Here is a 25,008-nt window from a genome sequence, read left to right on the forward strand (position 1 = left end):
ATCGAAGTATCGATACTACTCGAACATCTGCTAGTAGACTTTACATAAAGTTCGATGTAGCGGAATATTGTAGCTACTCGATGTAGCAGTAACTTGCTTGTAGTTAACGAAACTTCAAAAATCTAAATCCCTTAACACTACGATATCTCCGCTGCAACGTGTCACGATTGTACCGGGTGCGCGAGAAGAAATCGCTATAGCTAGCTATGAAAAAGCGCCGCCGTACCGGTTTTCGCATGCCATCGCGTTATTATGTATCCTTACCAATAAGAAAATATTGAACGACAATGTCTTTTTGAAATATATTAATATAAAGAAAATATTTCCTCCTGCTACATCGATTGCAGGTTTCGATTAAAAGTCTTATTATTATTTTCGTTTATGAATCAATAAATTTGAGAATAATATACAGATATTATGTGTCTTAATATTTTTTAATAAAAGATTTAATAAAAGGAGAAGTATATATATGAAATTAACATATTTGAATATTCTGTATTCTTTCTAATCGAGCAGTGGAAGTTGAAAAATTGTGTAGTCGGCACCTATGCGACATGATCTTTATTCACGCATCATAGACTTCCTTGCGACATCAGACTTGTAAGAGAATCGGCGCCAAGCGCAAAATGAATTCGCGAGCTGTCATTATCAGTGTATGCCGACCCGTCTCGTCATCTTTGTTCTCGCATTGTTCTTAGTTGCAAATGGGCCAGCCCTTCTTCGAACCGGCTTGAAGAAAGAAACGGAAAGAGGACAGATAAAGAGAGTGGGCGAGAGAGAGAGAGAGAGAGAGAGAGAGAGAGAGAGAGAGAGAGAGAGAGAGAGAGAGAGAGAGAGAGAGAGAAAGAGGAAAAGAAAGAAATCGAAGAAAGGAAAAAGAGGAATAGAGAGATGAACGAAAGGAGAGAAACGGAATGGAGGAAGAAAGAGAGTGAAGGGGATATGTCGAAGAGAAGAGGGAGTTAGAAGGGAAAACGAGTCTGCGCCATGCCACGAATGTAATCGCAGTTGTGGTCGACGAAAGATTCATGATCAAGATGCGATCGCGACGCGAGATCGAACTCGCGAGGATTCCCAAACTCGCTTGAATCAACAATTCCGCCCTTCGGAATGTCGTGTCTTTTGGCGTTTTAACCACGTTTCTCGAGAATCAAATAATCGGAATATCGCGCTTTAGCCTATATTTATAGCATTTTGGAGCACTCGGTCACGCACATGCAGTTGTAATACGATATATTTTCGAACGTTACGTCTTATTGTCTTTTGGAATATCGTATTCTTAGAATGTCTATTTCCATAACGCCGAATTTTTCAAAATCATACTTCAACCTCCGAATAACGTTTTGGAGCATTTCACATTCATATTCATAAACGTCTCATTTTCAAACGTTGTTAATAATCCGATTCTTTTTTTAACTTTATAATATTCTATCACATTAAACCAAAAATATTGTAATGTCATGGAATTATCGATCAAGATTGCAAATCGCTAAAAGATGATAAAAATGACTTTTCGGGCGAATCCAATAACACGTCTGTTTTTAAATGACTTATATATATCACTGGCAAATATACATGAAAATTTCGCATAAGGCAGATCCGAAGGTGAGCGACTGAAAAAAAACGTGACGGAGCAGCGAACGTGAACCGGACCTATCATCTGTACGCGCTAACATCCGAAATAAATAACGTCCTTCAGGAGCGGCTGAGCGTCAGAACCAGTCGAGACGTGTGACATTCCAGAAAATTACTGATCCAGGCTCCTATACCAACCGTGCAATATTTACATAAAAATATAAGTTCGATTAGATAGATCGCGTTCATTGATACATTAATGTCCGTTTCTACTAATATAGATTAACTTTAATCTCGGTTTAACTTACTTTTTGTCTTTTTATTTTATTTTATTTTAAGAATGAGAAAAATATAAAGTAAAGTTAAACTGAGATTACAGTTAATCCGCATTGGTAAAAATGGACATAAATGCAATAGAATTTAAATATATTATATGATAATGACTACTTCAATATTATCGAGCACTGAAAATTAAAATATTAGAATTTATATAATCGGTACTTGTGACTTTTTATTTTGATTGTAAATCCAGAGATAACAATAAAACGAGAGCTTAAGATGCTCAAAAATATTGTTTAAAGGTTGAAATATTGTTCTCAAAGATTTCAGTTGCTGATTTCAATCGGCTTATATTACAAGATATTGTGATTGCTGAGAAGTTTCCAAGAGAAATTTATATTTCGAAACATAATATCTCTCTGCTACTGACTATATATACTGTATACGTATAGTCGATATGTACTGTATATACAAATATTTGTATCGAACAAGTTACCGACACGTATCGTGATAACATGACAAAAAGCATATGTAAGTACGTGCTTCGGAATATGAAGCACGCGTTTCATAATGAAAACAAAACATCTTTCATGTCAAACATGGAGTATTCTATTGCGTTAAAGTAAATATCTTTGCTTTCTTCTCTTATTACAAAATTATTTACAATTTTCTTATTTAAATGATCCAATATTTACTTTCACTCATATCCTGCTTAATTCTTTAATTAAGATATCAAATCCTTATCTCCTGGATTACCGATAAAACATGCATCCAGACTCTAGTTTATAAAATAGTCTTCGACAATATAAATTAAAATATATAAATATACACTTATCTGTATATTTGCTAAAAAATCATCACGTATGTCTATAATTATCTTTGGAAAATTTACATTATCTTTTTATAATGTACCTTATAACTTCCCAAAATCAAATAAACGTTTAAATGCTCCGTGATTTGGAAATTTCAAGTATCAAATCGAGTTCCTACGTGCCTGTTATCGTTACTCTTACAGGATTATCGAATAAGTTACAATCAAAGCGAACCTATCAAAAGTATTCGCGAATTCCGTTCGACTTTTGCCCATAACCCGTAGAGAGAGGTCCTTCGAGGCGAGAACGAGAGGCACATAGGCCCTGCGCTGCGCGAGATGAAAGCGCGCGCGCTTCGGAGCACGGAGTCTGCGCGAAGCGAAAGAACTCACCTTTTGGGGTGACACGCGCACTTCCGCCGCCGACGCGAACAACGGAAACGCGTGCCGGAAGCCGCGTGGCGCTGGGAAGCGCGGTATACGAGGAGCGGAATTACGAGCACACGCACGGCTGGAGGGAAGGAGATGTGCGGATGCGGCGCGTTGCAGCGCGAGTATAACACGTACGTTTACACGCGGCGCGCAACAACGTGCCTTACCTCGAGAGCGGCCGTCGCGACACTGAACGTGCCGCAGACACCTGTCGCCGTCGACCGACAGTGCCGCCGCCGTGCGGTCGGACCCCTCTCTCGTTCACGTGGTACGCACCCCGAAACACTGGTGTTCGAATAACACATAATCTTCACAAACCATAAATCTACGATTTTTCTGAAATTTATCGCATTTATAAATGGAACGATTAAAAAATTATTCAAAATTCTTTTGGATAATTATTTTGTGCATGACTGCTTTATAGGCGTTTCAAAAAGGAGTTATTTTTGTTTCAAACAGCAATCGTAGAGAACAATGTTTAGTAACTTTATCTTACTTCACATAAGGTATGCGTTATTTAAACTTTTATTTTAATTTGTTATCAGTACGTAATCAAAAAATTTTATTAGCTTAATTTTATTATTTTGTTTTAAAAGAATTCTTTAGAAATGCAAGTCAATCTCGTAAAATATAGGCGCCAAGTAATTTGCGCGGCGAGTAAGTTAAACATTTTAGATGGTTTGCTAAAAACGAGTTAAAAATTATAATTTTAAACATAATTAACATTTAATTGTTATGTCAGATAAACATATTTTACAAATTCTAAATTAAAGCTTTCAATTTTTAGGACTTGAAAGTAAAAATTACTTAAATAAAATATAATTTTTACATTATTAATTAATTTACGTTTAGCACATATATTGTATAGTAAATTATTTTATTAATAGTCGCTAAACTGAAAAAAGAACTATTTGAAGTATTGTCATACGAGATAATAATCTGAGGATAAAACAAGCTGAGATGATTGTATACTGAAAAAATAATCAGCAATGTGAAAAAATATGGAAATATAAGCGCGGTTGCACATATCTCTGCATACTGCGACGAGTCCCCGTAGGGATCTCGAGCAGCATAAAAGGGGACGCTGAGCCCATAGAAACGTGATGGAGGGGTTCATTGTGCGGGAGAGTGCTAATGCTATCGTACCACTCACAAGGGTAGTTCACACAATGGCGCAAAAATATAAGTGACTTCTGCATAATTTTGAGCGAAGTGATCAATTAGTCACGAAATCTTCTATATCTCGTATTAAATATTACTCATTAACGTGCAATTGAATCGCAGAATCGCTTTAAAAGCCAAGACTAATTGAGAATACATATATAGTTCCAATAAAAAATGACCACCTTTAATAGATTTTGAATATGTGTGTGTGAATGCGTAATTAATTAAATTCTCCATCAAAGCACAAAGAAATTTTGTATCAAATTTTAAGGAATATGATAAAAATAACTTTTAATAGTTTCTAACAAATGCAATAATTATATTTATTTATGACAAAAATTAATAATATTGGAGGTGAGAAATTATGACAATGTCATAGTGAATAATTGTTAACCGAAACGCAATATGCGAAGGGCGCGGTGTGGAAGCACTCAAGCAAGGTTCCTTTGTTTGCTACCGCTTCGTGCACAATACGAAAAATTGCAAGAGGGTAGCAAGGAGCTCTTCGTGCATCCCTCACAAGAGACAATAATGTCGCGCGCATTTCCACTTCTCTTGATCTCATCTGCTTTCTCGTAGGCCTTTGTTAAGAGAATTTCTCGATAGTCATGCGCCGAGCTATCCGTTTATGTATGACTACAGAGTATTGCACGCCAAAACGAGAGCATTAGAATACAGTAAATACAAATGCACAATTTAAAAAGGAAAATACATTTTTCGCATTTTTCTGTCAGCGAAATTGTCTGTAAATTTATTCCATCTACTTAAGAAAATTCTTATTATTTAAAATTTAAACGGATATAAACATTATTTTACCGAGAATTCTTTTACAAAACATTTTTATATGTGTCCCTTAGTGTTTAGTTTTAAATGATCAAATAAAAGGAAAAAAAATTATGTAAGAAACAGGACAATAGTGCGAATTAAAAAAAGAAAAATATTTGACTCCGCAAAATATTACCATTTTTTTAAATTTTATTATTTGTATTATATTATAATTTATAACATTATGTGTACACAACTTAAATAAATTTTTGATTCTGCTTCTTTAATCTAATATTTCGTTTATATATTTTTTTAAATTTTATTGTTATATTTACTTTTATATTTGTTTTGTTACGTTTCTTGCTTATATACAGACTGCTTATATACAGAATAATATTAATTATTATAATAGCAAATATCACAATATACATCTCGCTACTTGAAGAAAAAACTACTGACACGTTAACATGCAATAAAAATGCATAACAAAACTCACCGGAATGTAGCCATCAGGTTGAATCCTTTTATCGTCTCTGAAAAGAGAAAAATATTAAATAATTTGCGCAGCTCTTAAATTATATGTATATGTATAATAGATATACAATATGCAATTATCCGTTAACCGTTTTATATTTTTTTATAAAACATACCGATTTCTTCGTTGAATTACTGGTGTTTTTGGCGTGCTATCATGAATAATCACCTGAGTTGCGTCTATTTCTTCACACTCTGAATTGTCTTCGGACGAGTCTGCAATAATACGTACAATATTTACATTAAAATATTCTAACATACATCTTTCTATATATAAAACTTTATTTATTTACTTTTATTTACGTTACCACATAACAAACTCAAAAATATAAAAAAGTTAATAAAATTTTATTAATAAAACTATAGTTAAACTTTACTACTTATGCATATGGAAATATTATAAATTTAACTTAAGTATTATGAATACATCTTTCCAAATTGCTTTACGCATATTTTTCACAGAGATTTTAATTTTCCATAGATTCTCGTTTCCAAATGCGTCGACAATTTATCTTTTTGTCCACCAATTAAAAGAAAGAATATTACACAACAAATTTCACTTGTTTATTTCCGGATCCACTTTGTTGAGCTCCATGCGATACATCGGATAATCCGACTGATATTATGTAAACTAGGTACGATAGTATCGATCGCTAAGTGACGCTAAATTCATTTCCGCCTCACCCTCTTCGACGCGTTCCTGTTTATGAATACGGGAGAGAACAGGGCTGTGGCACAGGACAGCTGTATCACCGAGCACGTGATCGATGTCAGTATCCTCGCCAATAAATAACGGCAACGTAGAAGGTCGTTTCCGGGGTGGCAATCTTCGGGGTGCCGGTTTCACATTGTCGTAAGGAGATTTTCGTCCTCCATAATTGTCCGGCGGATCAGGTGGATTCTCTACCTGCAACAGGGATAACTAACTCAAATACCCTATGGTAATCCTTTTGCCCTCTCATATTATTGATTGTTTCTTTTTTGGAAAATATGCTTGAAAATAGTAATATAATGTTGGTATAGATAACATTGTTAAATTATTATTATTATTAACAAATAATAATAAAGAAAGAAAGAAAAGAGAATAAAGGAATAAGGCAAAATTCGATATAGTTAATGCTATTTTTATTATGCGATTGATTGTCCACATTTGTCAACTGTTTTATTTTCGGATATTTTAAATTTTATTACTCAATATTGCTCAATATATTTTAAAGAATTTAATTGTTTAGAAATTGATTATGAGGAAGTAATAAAAAAAATATTAATATCTTTTATTTTTCTTATTTTAGTAATTTGCATTGTACGTAATAATATTTTATCAATAGGCTTCGTAAACTTATCCGTCTTTTATTTGGATCATTCTTTCACATTAGAGATTCATTAGATTGTATGAAATCATTATCAGCCTGACGTATGAGACCAAACGTTACGTAATATGATGATCAATCTTACCCCTTCTGGACTAGCGCGATCTCCCAAGGGCTCGGATGGTGGCGGCGGAAATTCGATAGGAAACCTAGAGAGGCTTCTCTTGACACACGTCTCAGGTTCAGGGTTAACGCCGATATCGATCTTCTCGTATGACTCGGAGGAGTCGGAAGTGCTGTTGGGAATTTCCACGGGAATTCTGACGACCCCGTCAGGAACGTTGGAGGAGCTGTCCATCCACCATGCCTTCTCCCCGGATTCGACATGTCGGATTTTCTTAAGCGGCTTCGAAGAGTAAAGGGTCTCGTTATCGACAGGGTTGTCGGTACTTTGACTATCGGCAGACGCCACCGGGATGACCTCGATGCCCTCCGGAACGTTCTCGGGGTCGTCACTCATCCACCACGCTCGTTCGCCGGACTGCTGATGCCTGATGCGATTTCGTCGATCAACTGATCGAATACTACCTCGACTGGAGCCCCGTCTCGAAATAGGGGATACCGGCGAGGGTGATTTTTTCGCTTCTTCCGCTGCAACGTCGTCCAACCACCAGGCATGTTCTTCTGATCCATGTCGCCAAATTCTGAGTTTATATTTTCCTAGCAACACACGCAAGAAATAAGATAACAGACGCAAGGATTAAATAGCATCTTTCTGAATTAGACTGAAAATTACAAATAATTTATAAAATATTAATTAATTAATTAAACGTTAGTAATCAAATATAAAATAATCACGTTTTTATGTATTTAAATATGTATAAATTAAATTAAAGTAATAATATATTATTAAGTTTATATTCTCAAAATAATAATAATAATTTGTATTTTTATTGTACAAGTGACTTCACAAAATGTGAATATAAACTAAGCACACAGCATTATATATATTATATAATATTTAAATGTATTATACATATGTTTATACTTAATATATATGTATATGCAGTATATTAAAAGATTAACTTACCATCATCCGGTAAGGCTGTGCTGATTGTTGTTTCCTGACTAACATCATTATTCCATGGACTAGCCCTTTGAATCCCCTCGGGAATGTTATCGGAATTTGGATCCAACCACCATGGTTTTTCGTCCGAAGACTGACGCTGAATCCTCATATTATTTCCCCGTATTCCGTCGCTTCTCTGAGAATTACTGAAACTAGGACCTTTTGACAGATTCTGACTGACTGATCTCGAAGATGCTAGCGGCTGTCCTGACTTGTTACTGGCTTCGTGGTTTTCCTCAAAGGAGTCAACCCAACCATCTGATTTACTTGTATCATCGGAATCTTGATTCTTGTTCTTAAAGAAATTCGTCATTGGCGCCAGCGCTCTCATCAGGAAGGACTTGGCCTCTTCCGTCTTCGCGGAACGATCACTCTTAGATCTTGGACTAGAGGGTGGCCTAGGTGGTTTCTCCGTCATCATTGACATATCATCGGCCGACGACGCCAATACGCTCGTTCTCGACGATCCCGCGCTGATTTTACCTTTTACTTCGCGCGCGGGCGATTCTGACGTTTTCTTTCTTCTCCGTCTCGAACCCGTCTTGTCCGTACGATCGTCATCATCCTCACTGCTGGAGGAATTCGCAGAGGTCGACTGACTATTGCTGGAACTGAATGTCCCAGATGGCCTCTTTTTCGTTCCGCAAGGTGACTTTGACCCGCTTTTCGTTTCTTCCCATTTCGGTGAACTATTCGAGCCGTTCCTCCCAAGCATTGGCTTCGATTCTCCCGATGGAGTCCTGAACCTCGATCGACCGGACTTCGTTGAGGTCAAGGATCCCGAAGAAACTGCCTGGGGAACATGCCGTTCCGATGCCGTTTCGAAATCCTGAGCGCTGACGGAAATGTTATTTCTTTGACTTTTCTTTCTTCTCGCGTACTTGGAGCACGACAAGTCACCGTTCTCCATGTTCAAGGTCGACTTGCGGAAGTCCTTGTTCACGTACTTCGTTGCCACGGTACACTTCGGCGTGGCGGCGGTCGTAGTATCATTTTTCGGCACAGGTGGTTTGCCGCGCGCGTCCGGCGAACCGCCTTGTCGTAGATTCACTGACAGCAGAATCGAACCGGCCGAAGATTTCCCGGACGATGGCGGCGTTGTCGTTTTTATTTTTATACCCTGACTCGTCACCGAACTAGCTGACGATGATTTCGATCTGCCAATTGGCATGCTTACAGAAGATCCGTCTGACGAGCCGGTTCGCGTCATTTGACGCGGCGTATTCTTCGTCGATACGTTCCGAGTCTGCGATGTCGACGCCGAGCGACTTTGCGAAGAACCGCTTTCAATGAAAAATATTAATTAACTCAAGAGCATGATTTAACCTTTCGCTGAAGTTGTGCATTTATTCTCTTATACTATAGAATTCTTGTGCAATCAATTGTTCAGTCTTTCTAAAGATTATGGATTTTCTATCTTTTACATTAAATATAATAACAGATATGCTGCACAGTTCTTGCACAATTTAGTATAATTTATACAAAATTATTTCCGAAAATTTTTATATATTTTATAAAGTATTTTTTTGCAAAAAAATTTATCTATTAAATATTGAAAATTAGCCTGAAGTTTATCTTTTAAACTTGAGATATTAGATAATGTAATTTATTAAAATGCAATGCATTTGGATAAGTTGCAATTGATTTTATTATGTTCTTTATTTGCATTATGTAGGTATATCCAATAAATTACTTTACTAGAAAACAGATTTACGTACCTCGATGTCGAATCTTTTCTTTGCGAAACATTACGCTTTTGAGAAATAATTTCTTCATCTTGGTCTTGACAATGCCCTTCGACAATTCGAAGAGACTCTCCGGTTCTAGAAGAGGAGCTGGCATCCGATTTCGAAGTGGATCCTCTTCTTTCGCTGTATGCATCGGATTTCGATGATGTTATTTCAGTCTTCGAAGAACATTTAGGAATTTTTACATTATTCTTTGAAGAAGTACGTTCCAGTCGCGGAATGGACGGTCTTCTTTGGTTATAATCGGCACATCTCGATGCATCCTGCGAATCCTGCGTTGAATCTTCTCTGCGATAAAATGCAAGATTCTGATTGGAGCTTCTTAAATTACTTAAATTACTGTTTCCGTGTGTTTCAATCTTTCGTGCACCACAGCAACATCGTTCGCTGCCGTGAATTCTGTCTTCTTTATTTACGCAATGAATATCTTGACCGCTTGACGATGTCTTCGAGTCATTGGACGCTGTCTCGTCATTAGTTGTTGTGCAATTCAAACCGAGAAGTTTCTCATTTTGACTTCTAGTATCAGAACTACAAATTTCTCTGGCAGAAGATTCACTTTTCGTAGTTGCTGGTGCTTCATTCGTTCTCGTATACGCGAAGTTGTTAAGTCTACTAGAAGAGCTCGCATTAGTAAATCCTCTGGACGAATATATAGATGGACTTCCAGCTGATGATGCACCTGAGTATTTATCCAAGTACGTCGACCAGGGTGCACCAGATACTCTATTGCTGCCATACCTCGAGAATCTTGATGTTTCTTCCATTTGATCACACTGTACCTCTTCATCCACAGTATCCGGCAATTTTCGAAATCTAATCACTTCTTTTTGATGAACAACATTGATCTCCGCTCGCCTGTTTCTGACATAGGACGAAGAAGCTGGAGGTGTCGGTGAAGTACTTCTTGTCACCACCGTTAGCGTCACAAACTCGTTGTCCGGAAGTTTATTGTTAGTTTCGTTCTCTTCTACTCGGTTTGTATTTTTTGACAACTCGTGGTGACCATCTTTGTCAGATTTTACAGTACGCCTTGACTCTTCTTCTTCTTCTTCTTCTTCTTCTTCTTCTTCTTCTTCTTTCTGATTAGTCGATTTACTGTTCAAATTTCGAAATCTTCCTCCTGCGGGATAGTTTACACTTGTGGACACTCGTTCGTTGCCACTTCGCGATGAAAGAAATCGCGAGCCAGCTGTCGAGCCAAATCTCGTCGAGATTGTAGCCGAGCTCGATTCGGACGTGCCTAAAAAGTGTAGAAAGTTCTTATAACATTAGTTGTTTATTTGCACAAGATTCGAAATGTAAGAATACTACCTAATGATTAAGAATTTTAAATAATTGTAGAAGCACAAAGCACTATTCATTATCAGGATTTGGCGTAATTAAATATGCTTTTAAAGTTTATGTTGAATTATAAAGTTTTGTAAATGTAGCAAAGATAGTTTTGAATTAATTAAAAAATTCTATATTTTAGATATATAAATGTATAAGTAATAATAATAATAATAATAAATATTTAAAGAAAATATTTTTGTAATATTTTTAAATTTATTATATAATACATAATAAAATAGTCGCACTTACTAGGCGAAGCAGCTGAACGACCGTAAGACGGCGCTCTTGAATAGACCCTGTAGGAATTCGTTTTTCCGACACTGACTTCCGGACTGGGCTCGCGCGATGTTTTTCCGGAATTGGAACGTAATCCTCTGTAGGAGACTGGCGGATGGTCCTTCTTTTCGATTCTACCATCGTTGCCGTAACTTCGGGCGAAACTCGATCCGGGATATGTGCTGGATCCGTACCTCGATATTCCTTCGGGCTCTCTGCTCTTTTCCCGCGAAGCCGGTCGGTTATATCTGTCCAACACGGAAGACGGCCTCTCCGATGTTTTGCCAGCTGAGAACGAGTACTTCTCAAGGAGAGACGACCTACTATCAGATAGCGGACTTTTCGCCCTCACGTCTTCGGACGACGATCTTCCGGGATGCAATCGACTTTTATCGGTGTCTTTAGTGCCTATATGATAATTTAAGAAAAATTGTGCCGTTACTTCTTTTGGAAAAATAATATATGAATATATGCGTTTTGTTATTACATTGCTAATTGTATAATCACTTATTTATAGAGATAAGTCTATACAATAGACTGCTGACACTAACACATAATAATATTGGATAATCAAAGTATTGTATAATGCTAATATTGCAAACAAACTTAATTTATTTATTAATTGTTGTTTCTATATATGATTTCTAGAACAAGTACGCAGAGGAATTATGCATAACTCGTGATACATACAGCGAAATGAATGTAGAGATTATTATAAGTAATTAACTTTTTAAAAGTATTTAAAAGAAAATAAACTAAGTGTTTTACAAAATATATTCATTATCTAAATTTAATATAATTTATAAATACACGATTTTACTTATAATACTAATAATTTAAAACAAGTTAAGAAACAATATTGAATATAAATAAGTTTTTAGATATAAGTGTTATAATATATACATATACATTTCCTTTAGATTACAATAATAAATATATAAATAGTATAGAATATCAATACAAAATATTGCAAACGAACAAACATCTCACATGAATATTTGAATGCCGGTTTTTCCTCGAATTTATCTTTTTTAAGAAAAGTGCCTCCAAAACCAGCAAGCGCCCGTTCCTTGGCAATAGCTCGAGCAGAACTCGATCCGACTCCGGAATAACTGCTTCTACAGCTTGGCAGGTTACTTCCACCGGAAGCATTCCTACCGAATGTGCTAGCGATGCCGACGCCGGTTCTGCTTCGATATGCTCCTACATCACCCTGTAATCACAAATGAAAAGCATATACTGCACAACTTTTTGATTATTTTGGTTTTATAAATGAAATTATGTAGCTTGTATTATCAGAGTTATAAATAAATCGTTAATTCATATAGCTAAACTGTTAAAGTATTACCTTAAAAATATAATTTTATTTAAAATGTTTCTAAAATGTTATTTAAATAATATTTACGTATTTATTGCAATGTTGTATCTCGCGATACATTATTGATTATTACGATGACAAGATTTATCAGTCACTTCTTGCATTTACAGTAACGAAAAGGGGTCGGACGTTAAGCCAATAAGACACTCACAAAAAATAAGGGCTGTGGGTGTTCCAGGATATTAAAGATAATGAGGATAATACGGATAATGCGTAGTTTGCATTACCGAGAAGACGCATCTGATGAATGTCTTCATCAAGAACCTTTTTGCTCGATAAATAAAAATAAATCTAATCTAATGTATCATTACTCGTAAAACAATATAAATATAAATACAACCTGAATGTTATCTCAAGTTTCTCAGTATTATTACCTACTATTATAAAATGCTATAATTCTCATTTGAATTTGGTTCATTTATTTGGAAACCAGAAATACAATATCAAATAAAAAACAATTTATGCAAAGCTTCAATTTCCATAACTACATATTGAAACGATTAAGTTATTATTAATTTATTTTATTCCCTTATCGAAAAATTTTTATATTATTGATTATTTAAATATCTAGCTGGAAATAAAATACAGATAAAAAGGAAGAAATTAGGAGAACAGTAAATTATTTTCGCGATATTTAAAACAGATTATGAAATACATTATTTGAAGATGTATGAAAATAAAAAATAATAATTCGTAATTAATATAAGCTTGGCAAAATGCCCTCAACCTCAAAATAGGTAGATCGACCTGGCAGAGAGTAATAACCTTTGCATTCAACGGGTGGCGCAAATAAAGGCCTATATTTCGTCAAAAGCTAAAATGAATTGTAAATATATGGAATTCTGTATTTTTTAAATTACATTTGTTATATTTTTATCACGAGCAGTGCAGTAAATAATATAATTGTTTCCGGTTTCATTTTCACTTTAAACTAAGTTGAAAATAGCAAAAACCCGCGATAATGCACTTATAGAGAAACTTCCGACTTGTTTTCCGAACTGGGTCTTCTAAAAAGACTGTTCATTATTATGCTAATGGTATTCGGTGATATAATAGAATTACGACAGTCGTTCCTTAAGACCGCCAAAGCAAGTCCTTCGAGCGGAAGCACTGCACGACGTCGGAAACGATAAGTCCTTTCATCACGTTATATCTAACCCCATTATCACGTTTACGCGGATTTAAGGTACAAGAGATAATGACCTGTTCCTTTTCATTTCAAAAATAAATTTAACTGTATATTATATAAAGCACAAATACTTTGTAAAGAAATTTACGTTCAAAAAGTGATGATTATAAATAAAAACACAAAAATGATATAAGAATTATGACAAAAGTTATATAATATTAGCTAAAATATTTAAATATAGAGAAACGACTAATAATGCATACATTTGTTAAAAATTTATAAAAAATTTATTTTATACGAATTGAAATTTCGGGACTTACAGATTTTTCATATTTTTTTAAACTTCGGTTATTTATAAATATTAATGCTTAATATTATAACCACAATGTACAGATATCTTTCTATTTCTATTTTAGTTATCAAAGTGACTTCTGGCATTTGTCCATGATGCTTTTAGATTTATTTAGAGCTTTGCCAGAAAATTAACTGTTACGATTATCCATTATCAAATTTTATAACTCTAGAAATTACACAAAATGAAAAAATATTTAATATAAAATCTTTCATGATTCTCTCAAAATATTTTAGTTTTTAATTATTTTCAGATTTTTTAATTACTTTTTTCAAATAAATGAAGGGTGTTTTTAAGTCATTTTTAAAAATCATTTTAAAAAACGTGATTTTTTAAAGTTTATTAGCTGTAATTTTTTAACAAAGCATTTTTGGACCTACGTTTATGACAACTTTTTTGTTCCAAATTCAAATTTCCTATAAGACCCTGAAGTTTTATTGACCTGACCTGGACCACCCTGTATAAGTTTTTGATGTATAAATATTCTTAAGGCCATTGCACATAACAAAGTTTTAGTCATAATCGTAAGGCCGTAAGAAAATAGACCAATCACAGTCGATTATTCTCCTTGAGCTCGAAGAATAATCGAGTGTGATTGGTCTATTTTCTTACGGCCTTACGATTATGACTAAAACTTTGTTACGTGCAATGGCTTTTACGGCTTTATTTCGTCGCAATGTATCATCGAATTGAGAACAACTCGATCTGATGACTCTTCCGATATTACTTTTAATATTGCGATTATCGCCCATAAAAATAGCTGTTTACGACGCTCCTTTCACAGTCAGGAACTGCCATAGGTGACTAGATAAATTATGTTGTTTCCGTCGTGGAAGCAGTATCGCGTATTTCTATATATCCGATCCATTTTTTCTGCATTGTACAAAGCAGTAATAGAACTTACCCGTTATACTCTCTCTTTATCTCTTTATTGATGAGATTGAGAATTTTCGCGAGAAAATGTTGCAAACGTGCATGACTTTTTATCTATTGCGTTTTCGTATTTATTTATAAAAATTTAAACCGAAATAACAATTCGCGGAAGATACAATATCTATTATTTTTTTTAAATAACTGTTGCACCGTTGAAATAGAACAATACTGTAAAAATATATTCAGTACATCGCTATTTTTCGAAATATAAATCATAAATTACAAAAATAACTTTGTAGTCATTCTTGGCTATTATTAAAGAAATTACAAGAAATGCATAATAATTTTATTATTTTTTAAATATATCTAACTTGTCAAAGAGAGTCGATAATAATAAGTAAAACGGAACCGTTATAATATATAATCAATTAAGGAGAAAAACACCATTTACAGTCCGGACTGGATCTTGGTAGTCTAATAATGATGTTGTGATGTGAATACTTTTTTTCAAAATTCAGCCGATTTTTTATCAGTCTTTAAAATACAGCTCTTTTGTTGAAACAATAAATCAATATAGGTATTTAAATCGATAAATCAATTTAAATGTTGAATAAGCATCCTTATAAAATCATTGTAAAGAATTTATTGCGAGAAATATTATCCCACCCAGGGTTCGAACCCAGACCTCCTTGGAAAAAGAGTTAATATATTTGTAAGATGTAAAATGTGTACTTTTATACATATATTACATGCTTTAGTCATATATTACACGCTTTAAAGATCGACTGTTTGTGGAAGAATTTTAACAGAAATATGAAACGTGCATTAACGCCGGCGTCCGTTTATGCAGAGACTTTTACGCTGTATGCGCGATGGAAACTGTACCGCGTTGCAAAATCTGCGTTCGACCATTGTGCAGAAATATATACGTCACGAAATATCCGTCTACACTCGCGGCTCGAAAATGTCCGAGTTTACGTGAATACGAGCGCGAGAGGAACGGCCGTTCAGCCATCTGGAAGCCCGACGCGATATCGCACCATCGTCGCACACGGACGAGTACGTACAAATAATATACGCGCAATTGCATATTACATGAAATATATGAGAGTAACAATGTCGCGATATGTTTTGATATTTGCATTTACTTCTATCCATATGTATACAGTATTGATCGTTAAATGTTATCATTCTTGCACGTTATACCTTCTCGTCTCGACTCGAGAGTCAAGTCAGAATATATTTTCGCGAAGAGTTAAAAAGGAGATATTTTTCGCATTTTTATTTTCTTACCGTAAAATTGAAATTTAAATAATATTTGCATATGTTTTGTAAAATAAAAGTAAATATAAATAAAATATCAAAAATAGTAAAATAGAAAAAGCAACCCCAGTGTACTAGAAAAACGTTAGATAGAGTATTTGTATAAACAATTAAATCTGCATATTTAACAAATATGTAAAATAGATCATATCTAAAGATAGTTAATTACGTCCCTACATTATTTTTAATTAAATTTAATTGATTTTTTTATTTCTAAAAATTTTGAAAAAAATATTTGCATATGTTTATTTGGAATAACGCTTTATATTTCAAATATTTTTAATATAGAATATAGATTACCATATATACAAATACAGCTGTTTTGTGTAATTAGTTGCTTAAAGAAACTGAACAAAAAGTCAGATTTTTGAAATATTATATGTTAGGGTAAACTCGGGTAAGATGGTCATACAGGAAAGATGGCCAACCTATGTTTTTTCAATCTAGCTCGCCATGAAACATCGAATGAACATGGGTTGGCCATCTTTCCTGTATGGCCATCTTACATATAGTATTAGATATACATATTATTTATTTATTTATTATTTGAATAAGATGTAAATATAAATGCAATGTAATTCAATTTTATAGTAAGATTTTTAAAGCTGGATTCTTACGCTGCTTTGAACATAAATGGCTCAAATATGTGAGCATGTGAGCTGAATGTCTTTTCTTCCCGTGACTTAGCACGTTGATGCTTCAAGTGCTGCACTTATTTAAAAGAAGTATTCAGGCTCACGAAAGACTAAACGTTTTATTCGCGATGATTCGGTACATTCTCGATGACACTGATGAGGATGTGGGCGACCGATGCATCGTGGTATCAGCTTGAGGGGAGACCAGATAATTGAAGAGTGTCAGCCTGATTTAACCTCCGGCGACTCGGTGCATTATTATAATTTATGACGCACGACCAGCTGTCACGAGCTCGATAGGACGAAAATCTTGCTTAATTGTATTCTTAACTTCTATTCTTAAATAGTCGAATTGCCATTGATCTTTCTGGACCACCCGTTATAACTAATTTAAAAATTACTTGATACTCAATCATGGCCATTAAAATAATTTTATTTTTGATAAGATTTATCTTCTATATTGTTCAATTTAATCTTTTCATAAAATAAAAAGTTTAACAAAATTGTATTAAATTGTATGTTGTATTTCCGAATACTTGGATGGCAATTTTTATATGTTTCGGCTTTAATTAAATTTAATATTGTTCTAACATAATCATATCGATATTAGCTATTTTTACTAATTAATTTGCAGCTTTACAATTATCTCATGAATTATTTAATAGAGAAAGCTGACTTCACCATAAGAGAACATGTAGTTTTCATTAGTTATCGTACGAGAAAGCAAATTAGGTTGCTGTTCACGACGGCACGGCGGTCTGTTATTTTACGATTCGCACATTGGGCACACGCCAAGATTTTTGGCACGTCACGATGCGAATCGAGGAAGCGATTTCAGGGAGCCTCGCCACACGTGCAAACACGTGATGCTTTTAGAAACGACATTTTAGAAGTAAATTCTACATGATACCAACTTTTTCGACGAAAAGATTATTGACTTTTTAACGTTAGTTAAATTATATGTTACATTCTGACATTTTAAAATTATACCTATGCTTATTATATATTTTACGTTAAATTCGACATTCGACTGTGTTAGTACAAATGGATAAATTTCCATCATTCGATTTTTTTAACAGATAATAAAATTAAATTATGCTATGGGAATAAGAACCACGTCTATGTTATTTAAATAACATAGACTATCAAGTTATTAAAATATTAATAAATTAAAACATTACAAACATTTAATACACATACAAATACAAACATAAACAATAAAAACATTAAATTATTAAATTGTGTGCATTTTATTTAAGTAGTTAACATGGAAATGAAAGGACATTACTTTACGCCAAGCTATACAGATATGCTATTACTTTACTATATTGATTTTAAGTAAGCTTGATACAAGAAAGTACATTCAGTTCTATTTTTATTTATATTATTATTTATTATATAACCACAATATGTTTTTCTCAAATATAAGATGAAAACAGCTAATTCTGATATCAACATTCCTGTTAATGTTTACTGACAATTTCCTCAAGTAAATTTCTCAAAAACAAAAGACTAATATGAGGAAGCAATACAAATTTAAGATTCGAAAAATAATAATTTATCGCGTTGTGACTGTCTAGAAATTTGGCTTTGGAGATTGGCAAATTATTTATACAATAAGATATAATCCTTATGTGAGATAATACCGAAACTTCCTTGAAATCTTAGCAGCGCTTAGAAAAAATGCCCTATAAAAAGATTTCTTTCGCGGATAGAGTACAGATTGGAAAATGTCAGGATATGGGGTTCTGACGGGCAAACTGGACGGCTTGCCGTGTAATTGGAAAACTTTTGGCACCGTGTAAACTGCCGGAAGTTTTGTGGCTGAAACTCTTCGATCCGGTCTCAAAGACGGTAAACTTCTCAATGGCGTTACGAGCCGATAAATCGTTCATCATTACGTTGTCGTTGCTGGATTGTGTCGTCGATACTACGAAGTATCGATCGTTCGTCTTGTTTTAACGTTTCGCAAGATCTATGATGTTCGAGCGAGTTGCAATTCTAGGAAGCAATAATATGTTATCGCGTGTCAATAGGTATGTATAACGCTGGATATATATCGTTTTCTTTTCTACGAATACGCTTATTGATGGTAAGCTATTCTTTAGCTTGGCATAAGAGAGTTAAATAAAATACAATATCTTTGTGAAACATAATTTGTTTATATTAAGAAGATTTTTAAATATAGATTATTAAATATAGAAGATTATTAAATATATAAATATTACTAAAAGATTTATATTACTATATATGTTGTGTCACAGGAGAGCTAACAAATGGATAAATATCCATCATTCGCTCTTTCATCATTCATTCCATCTTCATAATCAGGAGAACAAAACGTATTCATATGTATAATACTGTGACAAAATTATAAACAGATTTTTACACAGATAACAAAGATAAATTATGCTACGAAAATAAAAACCATATCTATTCTTTAAATTTAAAAGAACTTAATGTTAGTATTATATAAAGTATATACATCAATTTTTTTTAAAACATTAAAAACCATTTGGATTTAGTCGCACAAATTTATGACAAAACGGTAGCTGCAATAGATCAGTCAAGTAATAAACATAAAACCTGGAAAATGATTGCAATTTACAATCTCACGCGGAAGTGAACCGGCTGCAATTTCAGCGATGTCTCGCAAATTGAATCCAACACCGACGAATAGATCACACATTTTTCCAGCCACACGCAGACGAGCTAACCTGTTCCATCAAACGGACGTATCATTCCTGCATGCGTGAAATGCATAATTCTTTATATCTCCCTGTCACCGTATATAACTGTGGCAAATCGCTTTCGTAAAATGATATCTCATCGTCATTGAAATAATATAGAAAAGTATTATAGATGAGACATAAAAGTACAAGTATATAGGCATGCATTATTATTTGCTATACTATTTAACAGAATTCAATGTCTTCTTTGTCAATAGTAATTTATAAAAATATTTTTATTTGTAATTATCTATTATTTTTACGTTTAATATATTGTTTGTCGTTCAGCAGTTATGCACTTTGCTAAAACTCTTGGAATATTTATTACTTGTAATTTTCCATATTTTCATAAAAGAAGATTAATGTTATACGTGGAAAAATTTCTCATTATTCAAAGTTTGAAACCATTATGTGTCTTTTGTTGAAAATTAGCGTTATTTCAAAATAATCACTGATCACGCTGAGTTAAGTGTGTGACTTTTGTTGAAAATTATAGTGTTAATTCAAACTAATCACTGATCACGCTGAGTTAAGGATTTCTCGCAGAAAATTGCTGATTTTATTCTAGACGCGCAATGATTCTTTGCGTAACGAACCGTCGAATATTTGCAGATGCGCGCTTATCGATTTGGCTCGTCGACACCATGCAGCGAGTGAACCTGCGCGGGATGAAATTGGGTTCAATTCCGGCAATTGATCCACGAGATCAGCTGTGTTTGCCAACAACCTTGTTGCCTGACGCGACGCGTCGCTAACAAGGCGACGACGTCAAAACATCAACGACGTGCTAGTTCTGGTCTGGCACGATCCTGAAATACCCATTTTCGTTGGAAATTTGATAACACGGGCAAATATTTCGACAGTTTCGGTTGTCGGCTGTCGGCTTTAATAAAATAGCTATTTGTATTTATAATTGTAATATACGTAAATGGCGTAAAATACTAATCTAAACACCTTCGCAACAAGATATAGAGTAATATTGAGAATTTTGTGAGCTCTATCTATATGTGCTCGCTTAGATCAGAAGCACCTTTTAATCGTTGACACATTCCTGATTACATATATCATCAAGAAGTAGTAAAAAGTAAATGTTGATGTATTTATGCAACAAGAAGTTTATATTGATTTTAATTTATTTGCTCTTTCTCTATTTTTTAATATTAAAAAACAAGTAAAAAATAAGCTAATACAATATATGTCTTTACTTTATAAAAACTATAATTTTTAATAAGATCTATATCAATAAAATAACAAATATCTAATATAACTCAAGATATGATAATAGAAAAAAGAATTAACATTCATGAATGTAAGTTTGTTCATAGTTTTTCTTTATAATAAATATAATATTTATATTTATTATAAAGTTTAAAGTTTTTTTTTATAATAAAACTTTTTCTTTATAATAAATATAAATTATAATATTTTATTATAATTTTGCTCATGATTCTGTTTACAATTCCCGTTCGCTTTATTATAAAACTAGAAATTCTTTATAAGCTTTTAAATATGATCGTTTGCACTCCGTTAAGCAATAAGTGGCAAAGCAATTTTCTACTTTAACGATGCGATTATGAATCGGTATATTTATTTACAAGGTATGAATATAATATTCAAATCTCGATCCTCTCTTCGTTCCCTGTATCGTATGAAGTCAGCATCAGAGTAAACATGTGGTAGTTTTGGCACTACCGTTCACCGTGGCTTATGATTAATTCAATGGCATGCTTCAACCAGTTTCTCTCGTGCACGCCCGTCTTTTCTAATGTGTACATCTGACAGTTCCGTATACTCTTTCGAAATTCAGAAGCCGAAGTCCATCTACTTCCGTCGTCGCCTTGGTGAAAAAAGGGCAAAACCGTGTCTACGACGACGTTTAAATATAGCTGCGAGTTCTCAGTTATAACCATCCAAGCTCTCACTTTGCAGCATCCGCGTGCATATTTCTCCTTGCTGCGTTTTATCAACGACATGCAAGAAGTTGTAAAGGCTCTCTGGTGTCTTTACAGGAAAATGTTTTAAAGAAGATAGGAAAAAATATGAATTTGGTTATTAAGACCGCGGCGTTTATACATTCCATTTTAATTCCAAATTTTTTCATCTTTTTTCTATTAGCTAAAACTATAACTCTAGCTTATCTCATGAGTTTGCAACTAACAACATTATAACAATATAAAGTAATTAATAACGTTAATGTTATAAAGTAGCATTGTAAAATAATTAATTTTGCATAATAATTATATATATTAAATTAATTTTTCAGTTCTATTATTGTACATAATTCTCATTATTATTTAGTTGCAATTTGCTCTTTGCTTGTAATGTAGCTCTTCATTGATGTATTTAATTTATAATTTAAAATATAAAAAAAATATCTACAATATTTTATAGAAAACTATTTTATATATTATAATTTTAATAAAATCACTTGTGATTTTAATACCAATGTTTCTCTAAACAATTTTAAAAGATGTCTCGAGTATCTCTATCTATTTCTTTTAAGCTTTTAAAGCAATTGTTTAATTTTCTGTTATACAGACGCCATCGTTATTTTTAAATATCTCTTAACGAAACGTCATGAAAGCTAAATCCGGTGCGTAGCGAGAATCCATCTCCTTTTTTTTTTCAAGAGGCTTCAAGTTGCGTAGCAATAAATATCGAGCTCTATTGCGACGCAAAGGCAAAAGGAGCACAAAGCGGATATAAAAGAAAGAGGAATGGTACGCTCGATTAAAAGCATTCACGCCATCGTTTGCAGCCGCTATTGCTCCGCCTGGAATATTCAAAGAAGCCGTTAAATCCCTTTCTCCGTTCAGTCTAGGCAGACTGTTCTGCCCTGCATCTTCGTTCAAACATTTAAATATATACGAAGTGTTTTAATCCATGAACGCTCTGCGTGCCCAAGGCAAATTATTAAGATAGATATGTTATTAATAACGAGTTATATAATCTCAACGAGTTATATTCCCACCTTCAGGCAAAGCCTTTTTTTGCCATTTTTGCCATGTTTAACAACTGTTTCCGTCTATTATTGATAATACAAAAAGCACCAAACTGCAGACATCGTTTTTTATGCAGAACTTTCTTATTTAAAAAATATGTAATTCAAAATATTCCAAATAATATTATTATTTTGTAAGAACAAATACAATTAAAGATAATTTTTTGTATCTTCTCTTTAATTACTTCTTTATAATCAGTCATTTAACTGATATATAAGCTCGAGATCTAATATATCTGATGTTTCATCTAAAGCGCAAACATGTTGTAAGTCTAAATTTAGTCATTAAGTGTCATCAAATGTGCCTCGTGTCGTTCACTTAGGTGGACATTATTTTACACTGTTTCCTCGAAAAGATTGAAGAAGTACGTTTGGGATGATGAATCAACAGGGAGAAAGTCTTCATTTATCATGAACGAGCATATTGCTTATGTTTGTAGACAAATGAAAAAAGTACGAAGAAAGTGACGTGAGAAGAATACTAAAAATGATCGCTGAATGCATATAGAGACTTATTACATGCCAGCATGACGCTACTTACACCGCAAAGAAAAATTCTTAAATATAATGACTTTAGACTCCCCGCTGTACTTAATTGATGTCATATATTAAATTCTATTGTGCATACACAATTTTTTATTGCATTCGGAATTTTTACTTATCTCGTCAGTCTGCTTTAAAAAAAAATTATCTTTATAAAGTTCCACATAAAATATATATAAATTGTATATTGTTATAAAAATTGTTAGAAATTTAATTTAAAAAATATTAAAATATTTGACGCAAAATAAATGAGAAGACAAGAAAATAAAGATTATTTGCAAGATAATAAGTCAATTTACAAAGAGACTCAATTATAAAGAATCAAATTGACTTTTATTTTCTCAATACACATTATTACGCAATTTATTTGTTTCTCTATTTAAAATTTTAAGACGTTTGAATTATTTTCAATCTTTTTTACTGCAAAACATTCTTTTTTTACTTCAAAAAAATTGTAAAGATACAAGTTAATCTACTACAGTACAGATATTAAGCTAATCTACTACAGTACAATATCCGTTTCTGAAAGCAGAAGTAATTCAAACCTGGGAGAAACAGGAATTGTCTACGACAAATTTCCTGTCTCACGTGATACATCGACGCATACTTCCGTTCGCGCGTTGCTCCAAAAGCTCCAGTCACCTGAAAGAACTCGAGAGGAAGACGGCCCTCCGGCCCAAGAGTATGCTCTCGCATCCAGGTCGCGTACAAAGATCCTTATTGGTCGACGACGGCAAACCTCATGAAGGCTCCGGGGATCTCTCAGGAGCTTTCAGGAGGGAGCTGTGCCCGTGCCTCGACGTGTCCTGTATCAAACTTGGCGCGAATGGCTCGTAAGACAAATCCCCTATACGCAACATGGTACGGCTGAGTCGCGCGAGCCGCTTTGAAATTCGACACCCGATACATCACGTCGCCTTCAGCGTCGATCGCGAGCGTATATTCGAGGTAGAAGAAAGCTTTACACACGAATATGCACGCACGGGGCGCGGCGGGCAGACACCGTCTGGGAAAGACCCGGCTAATTTTGCTAGCCGCGCCACGTCGCCGCGCCGGGCGACCCACGGTGCTCCGATGCACGAAAATGTTTCTCGGAGGCATGCAACCGGGATTCGTATTTGGGCGGCGCTAACGAACGCTTCGACCTCCTTCGATAAATGATCGAGCTACGTCTCAGCTGTGTGCCGCGTTTTCCGCCGACGAGCCGTGATCGATCTTTTACGCCTGCGGCGTCTGTAGTCTGACACGAGCCGGACTATATCTACTGAATGCGTATTATAGGATCTTCTTTTTCTAATCACGATGTATTTCTCATTGTAGTGAGGAAACATAAATCGTTTAGTTTCGAAATGTGTAATGTTCAAATATACATATTTCTGAATGATGAATGAAAGTACCTATAGATAATATTTTAATTTAAACAAACAAAAATTATATCTATATATCTTTAATATATTGGGCTTTAAACTACTCTTATTTTTAAATGAAATAAAAAAAACATTTATTTTAGTTTGTATCAAAATTGGAGATAACTATAGTTTTGGAAATATTATATGTTATGACTTTAAATTATCGCTTTATTTTAAAAATAATATTTATGTACATGACTTTCACAAAAGCTGAATATTAAAGTAGAAATCTAATAATTCAGTCATATTAGATATATCTACAAACGCAAGTTGCTATG

General features: G+C 33.9%; 1 protein-coding gene across 1 annotated transcript in view; it reads right to left on the reverse strand.

The window, feature by feature from the left end:
- LOC139777508 (uncharacterized) overlaps positions 1–25,008 on the reverse strand; it is a 28,323-nt gene that overhangs the window by 1,345 nt on the left and 1,970 nt on the right. Inside the window, exons 2-9 of the mRNA XM_071714980.1 lie at positions 12,349–12,571; positions 11,332–11,766; positions 9,718–10,990; positions 7,961–9,282; positions 7,016–7,590; positions 6,245–6,467; positions 5,677–5,776; positions 5,523–5,559 (exon numbers count right to left, since the gene is read on the reverse strand). Of these exons, the coding sequence (XP_071571081.1) occupies positions 5,523–5,559; positions 5,677–5,776; positions 6,245–6,467; positions 7,016–7,590; positions 7,961–9,282; positions 9,718–10,990; positions 11,332–11,766; positions 12,349–12,571 (4,188 nt within the window). The remainder of the gene's footprint in view (positions 1–5,522; positions 5,560–5,676; positions 5,777–6,244; positions 6,468–7,015; positions 7,591–7,960; positions 9,283–9,717; positions 10,991–11,331; positions 11,767–12,348; positions 12,572–25,008) is intronic.

The sequence above is a fragment of the Temnothorax nylanderi genome, unplaced genomic scaffold (genome assembly GCF_030848795.1).
Source record: "Temnothorax nylanderi isolate EJ_2023f unplaced genomic scaffold, tnyl_v1.0 TNYL_tig0151_pilon, whole genome shotgun sequence".
NCBI lineage: Eukaryota > Metazoa > Arthropoda > Insecta > Hymenoptera > Formicidae > Temnothorax > Temnothorax nylanderi.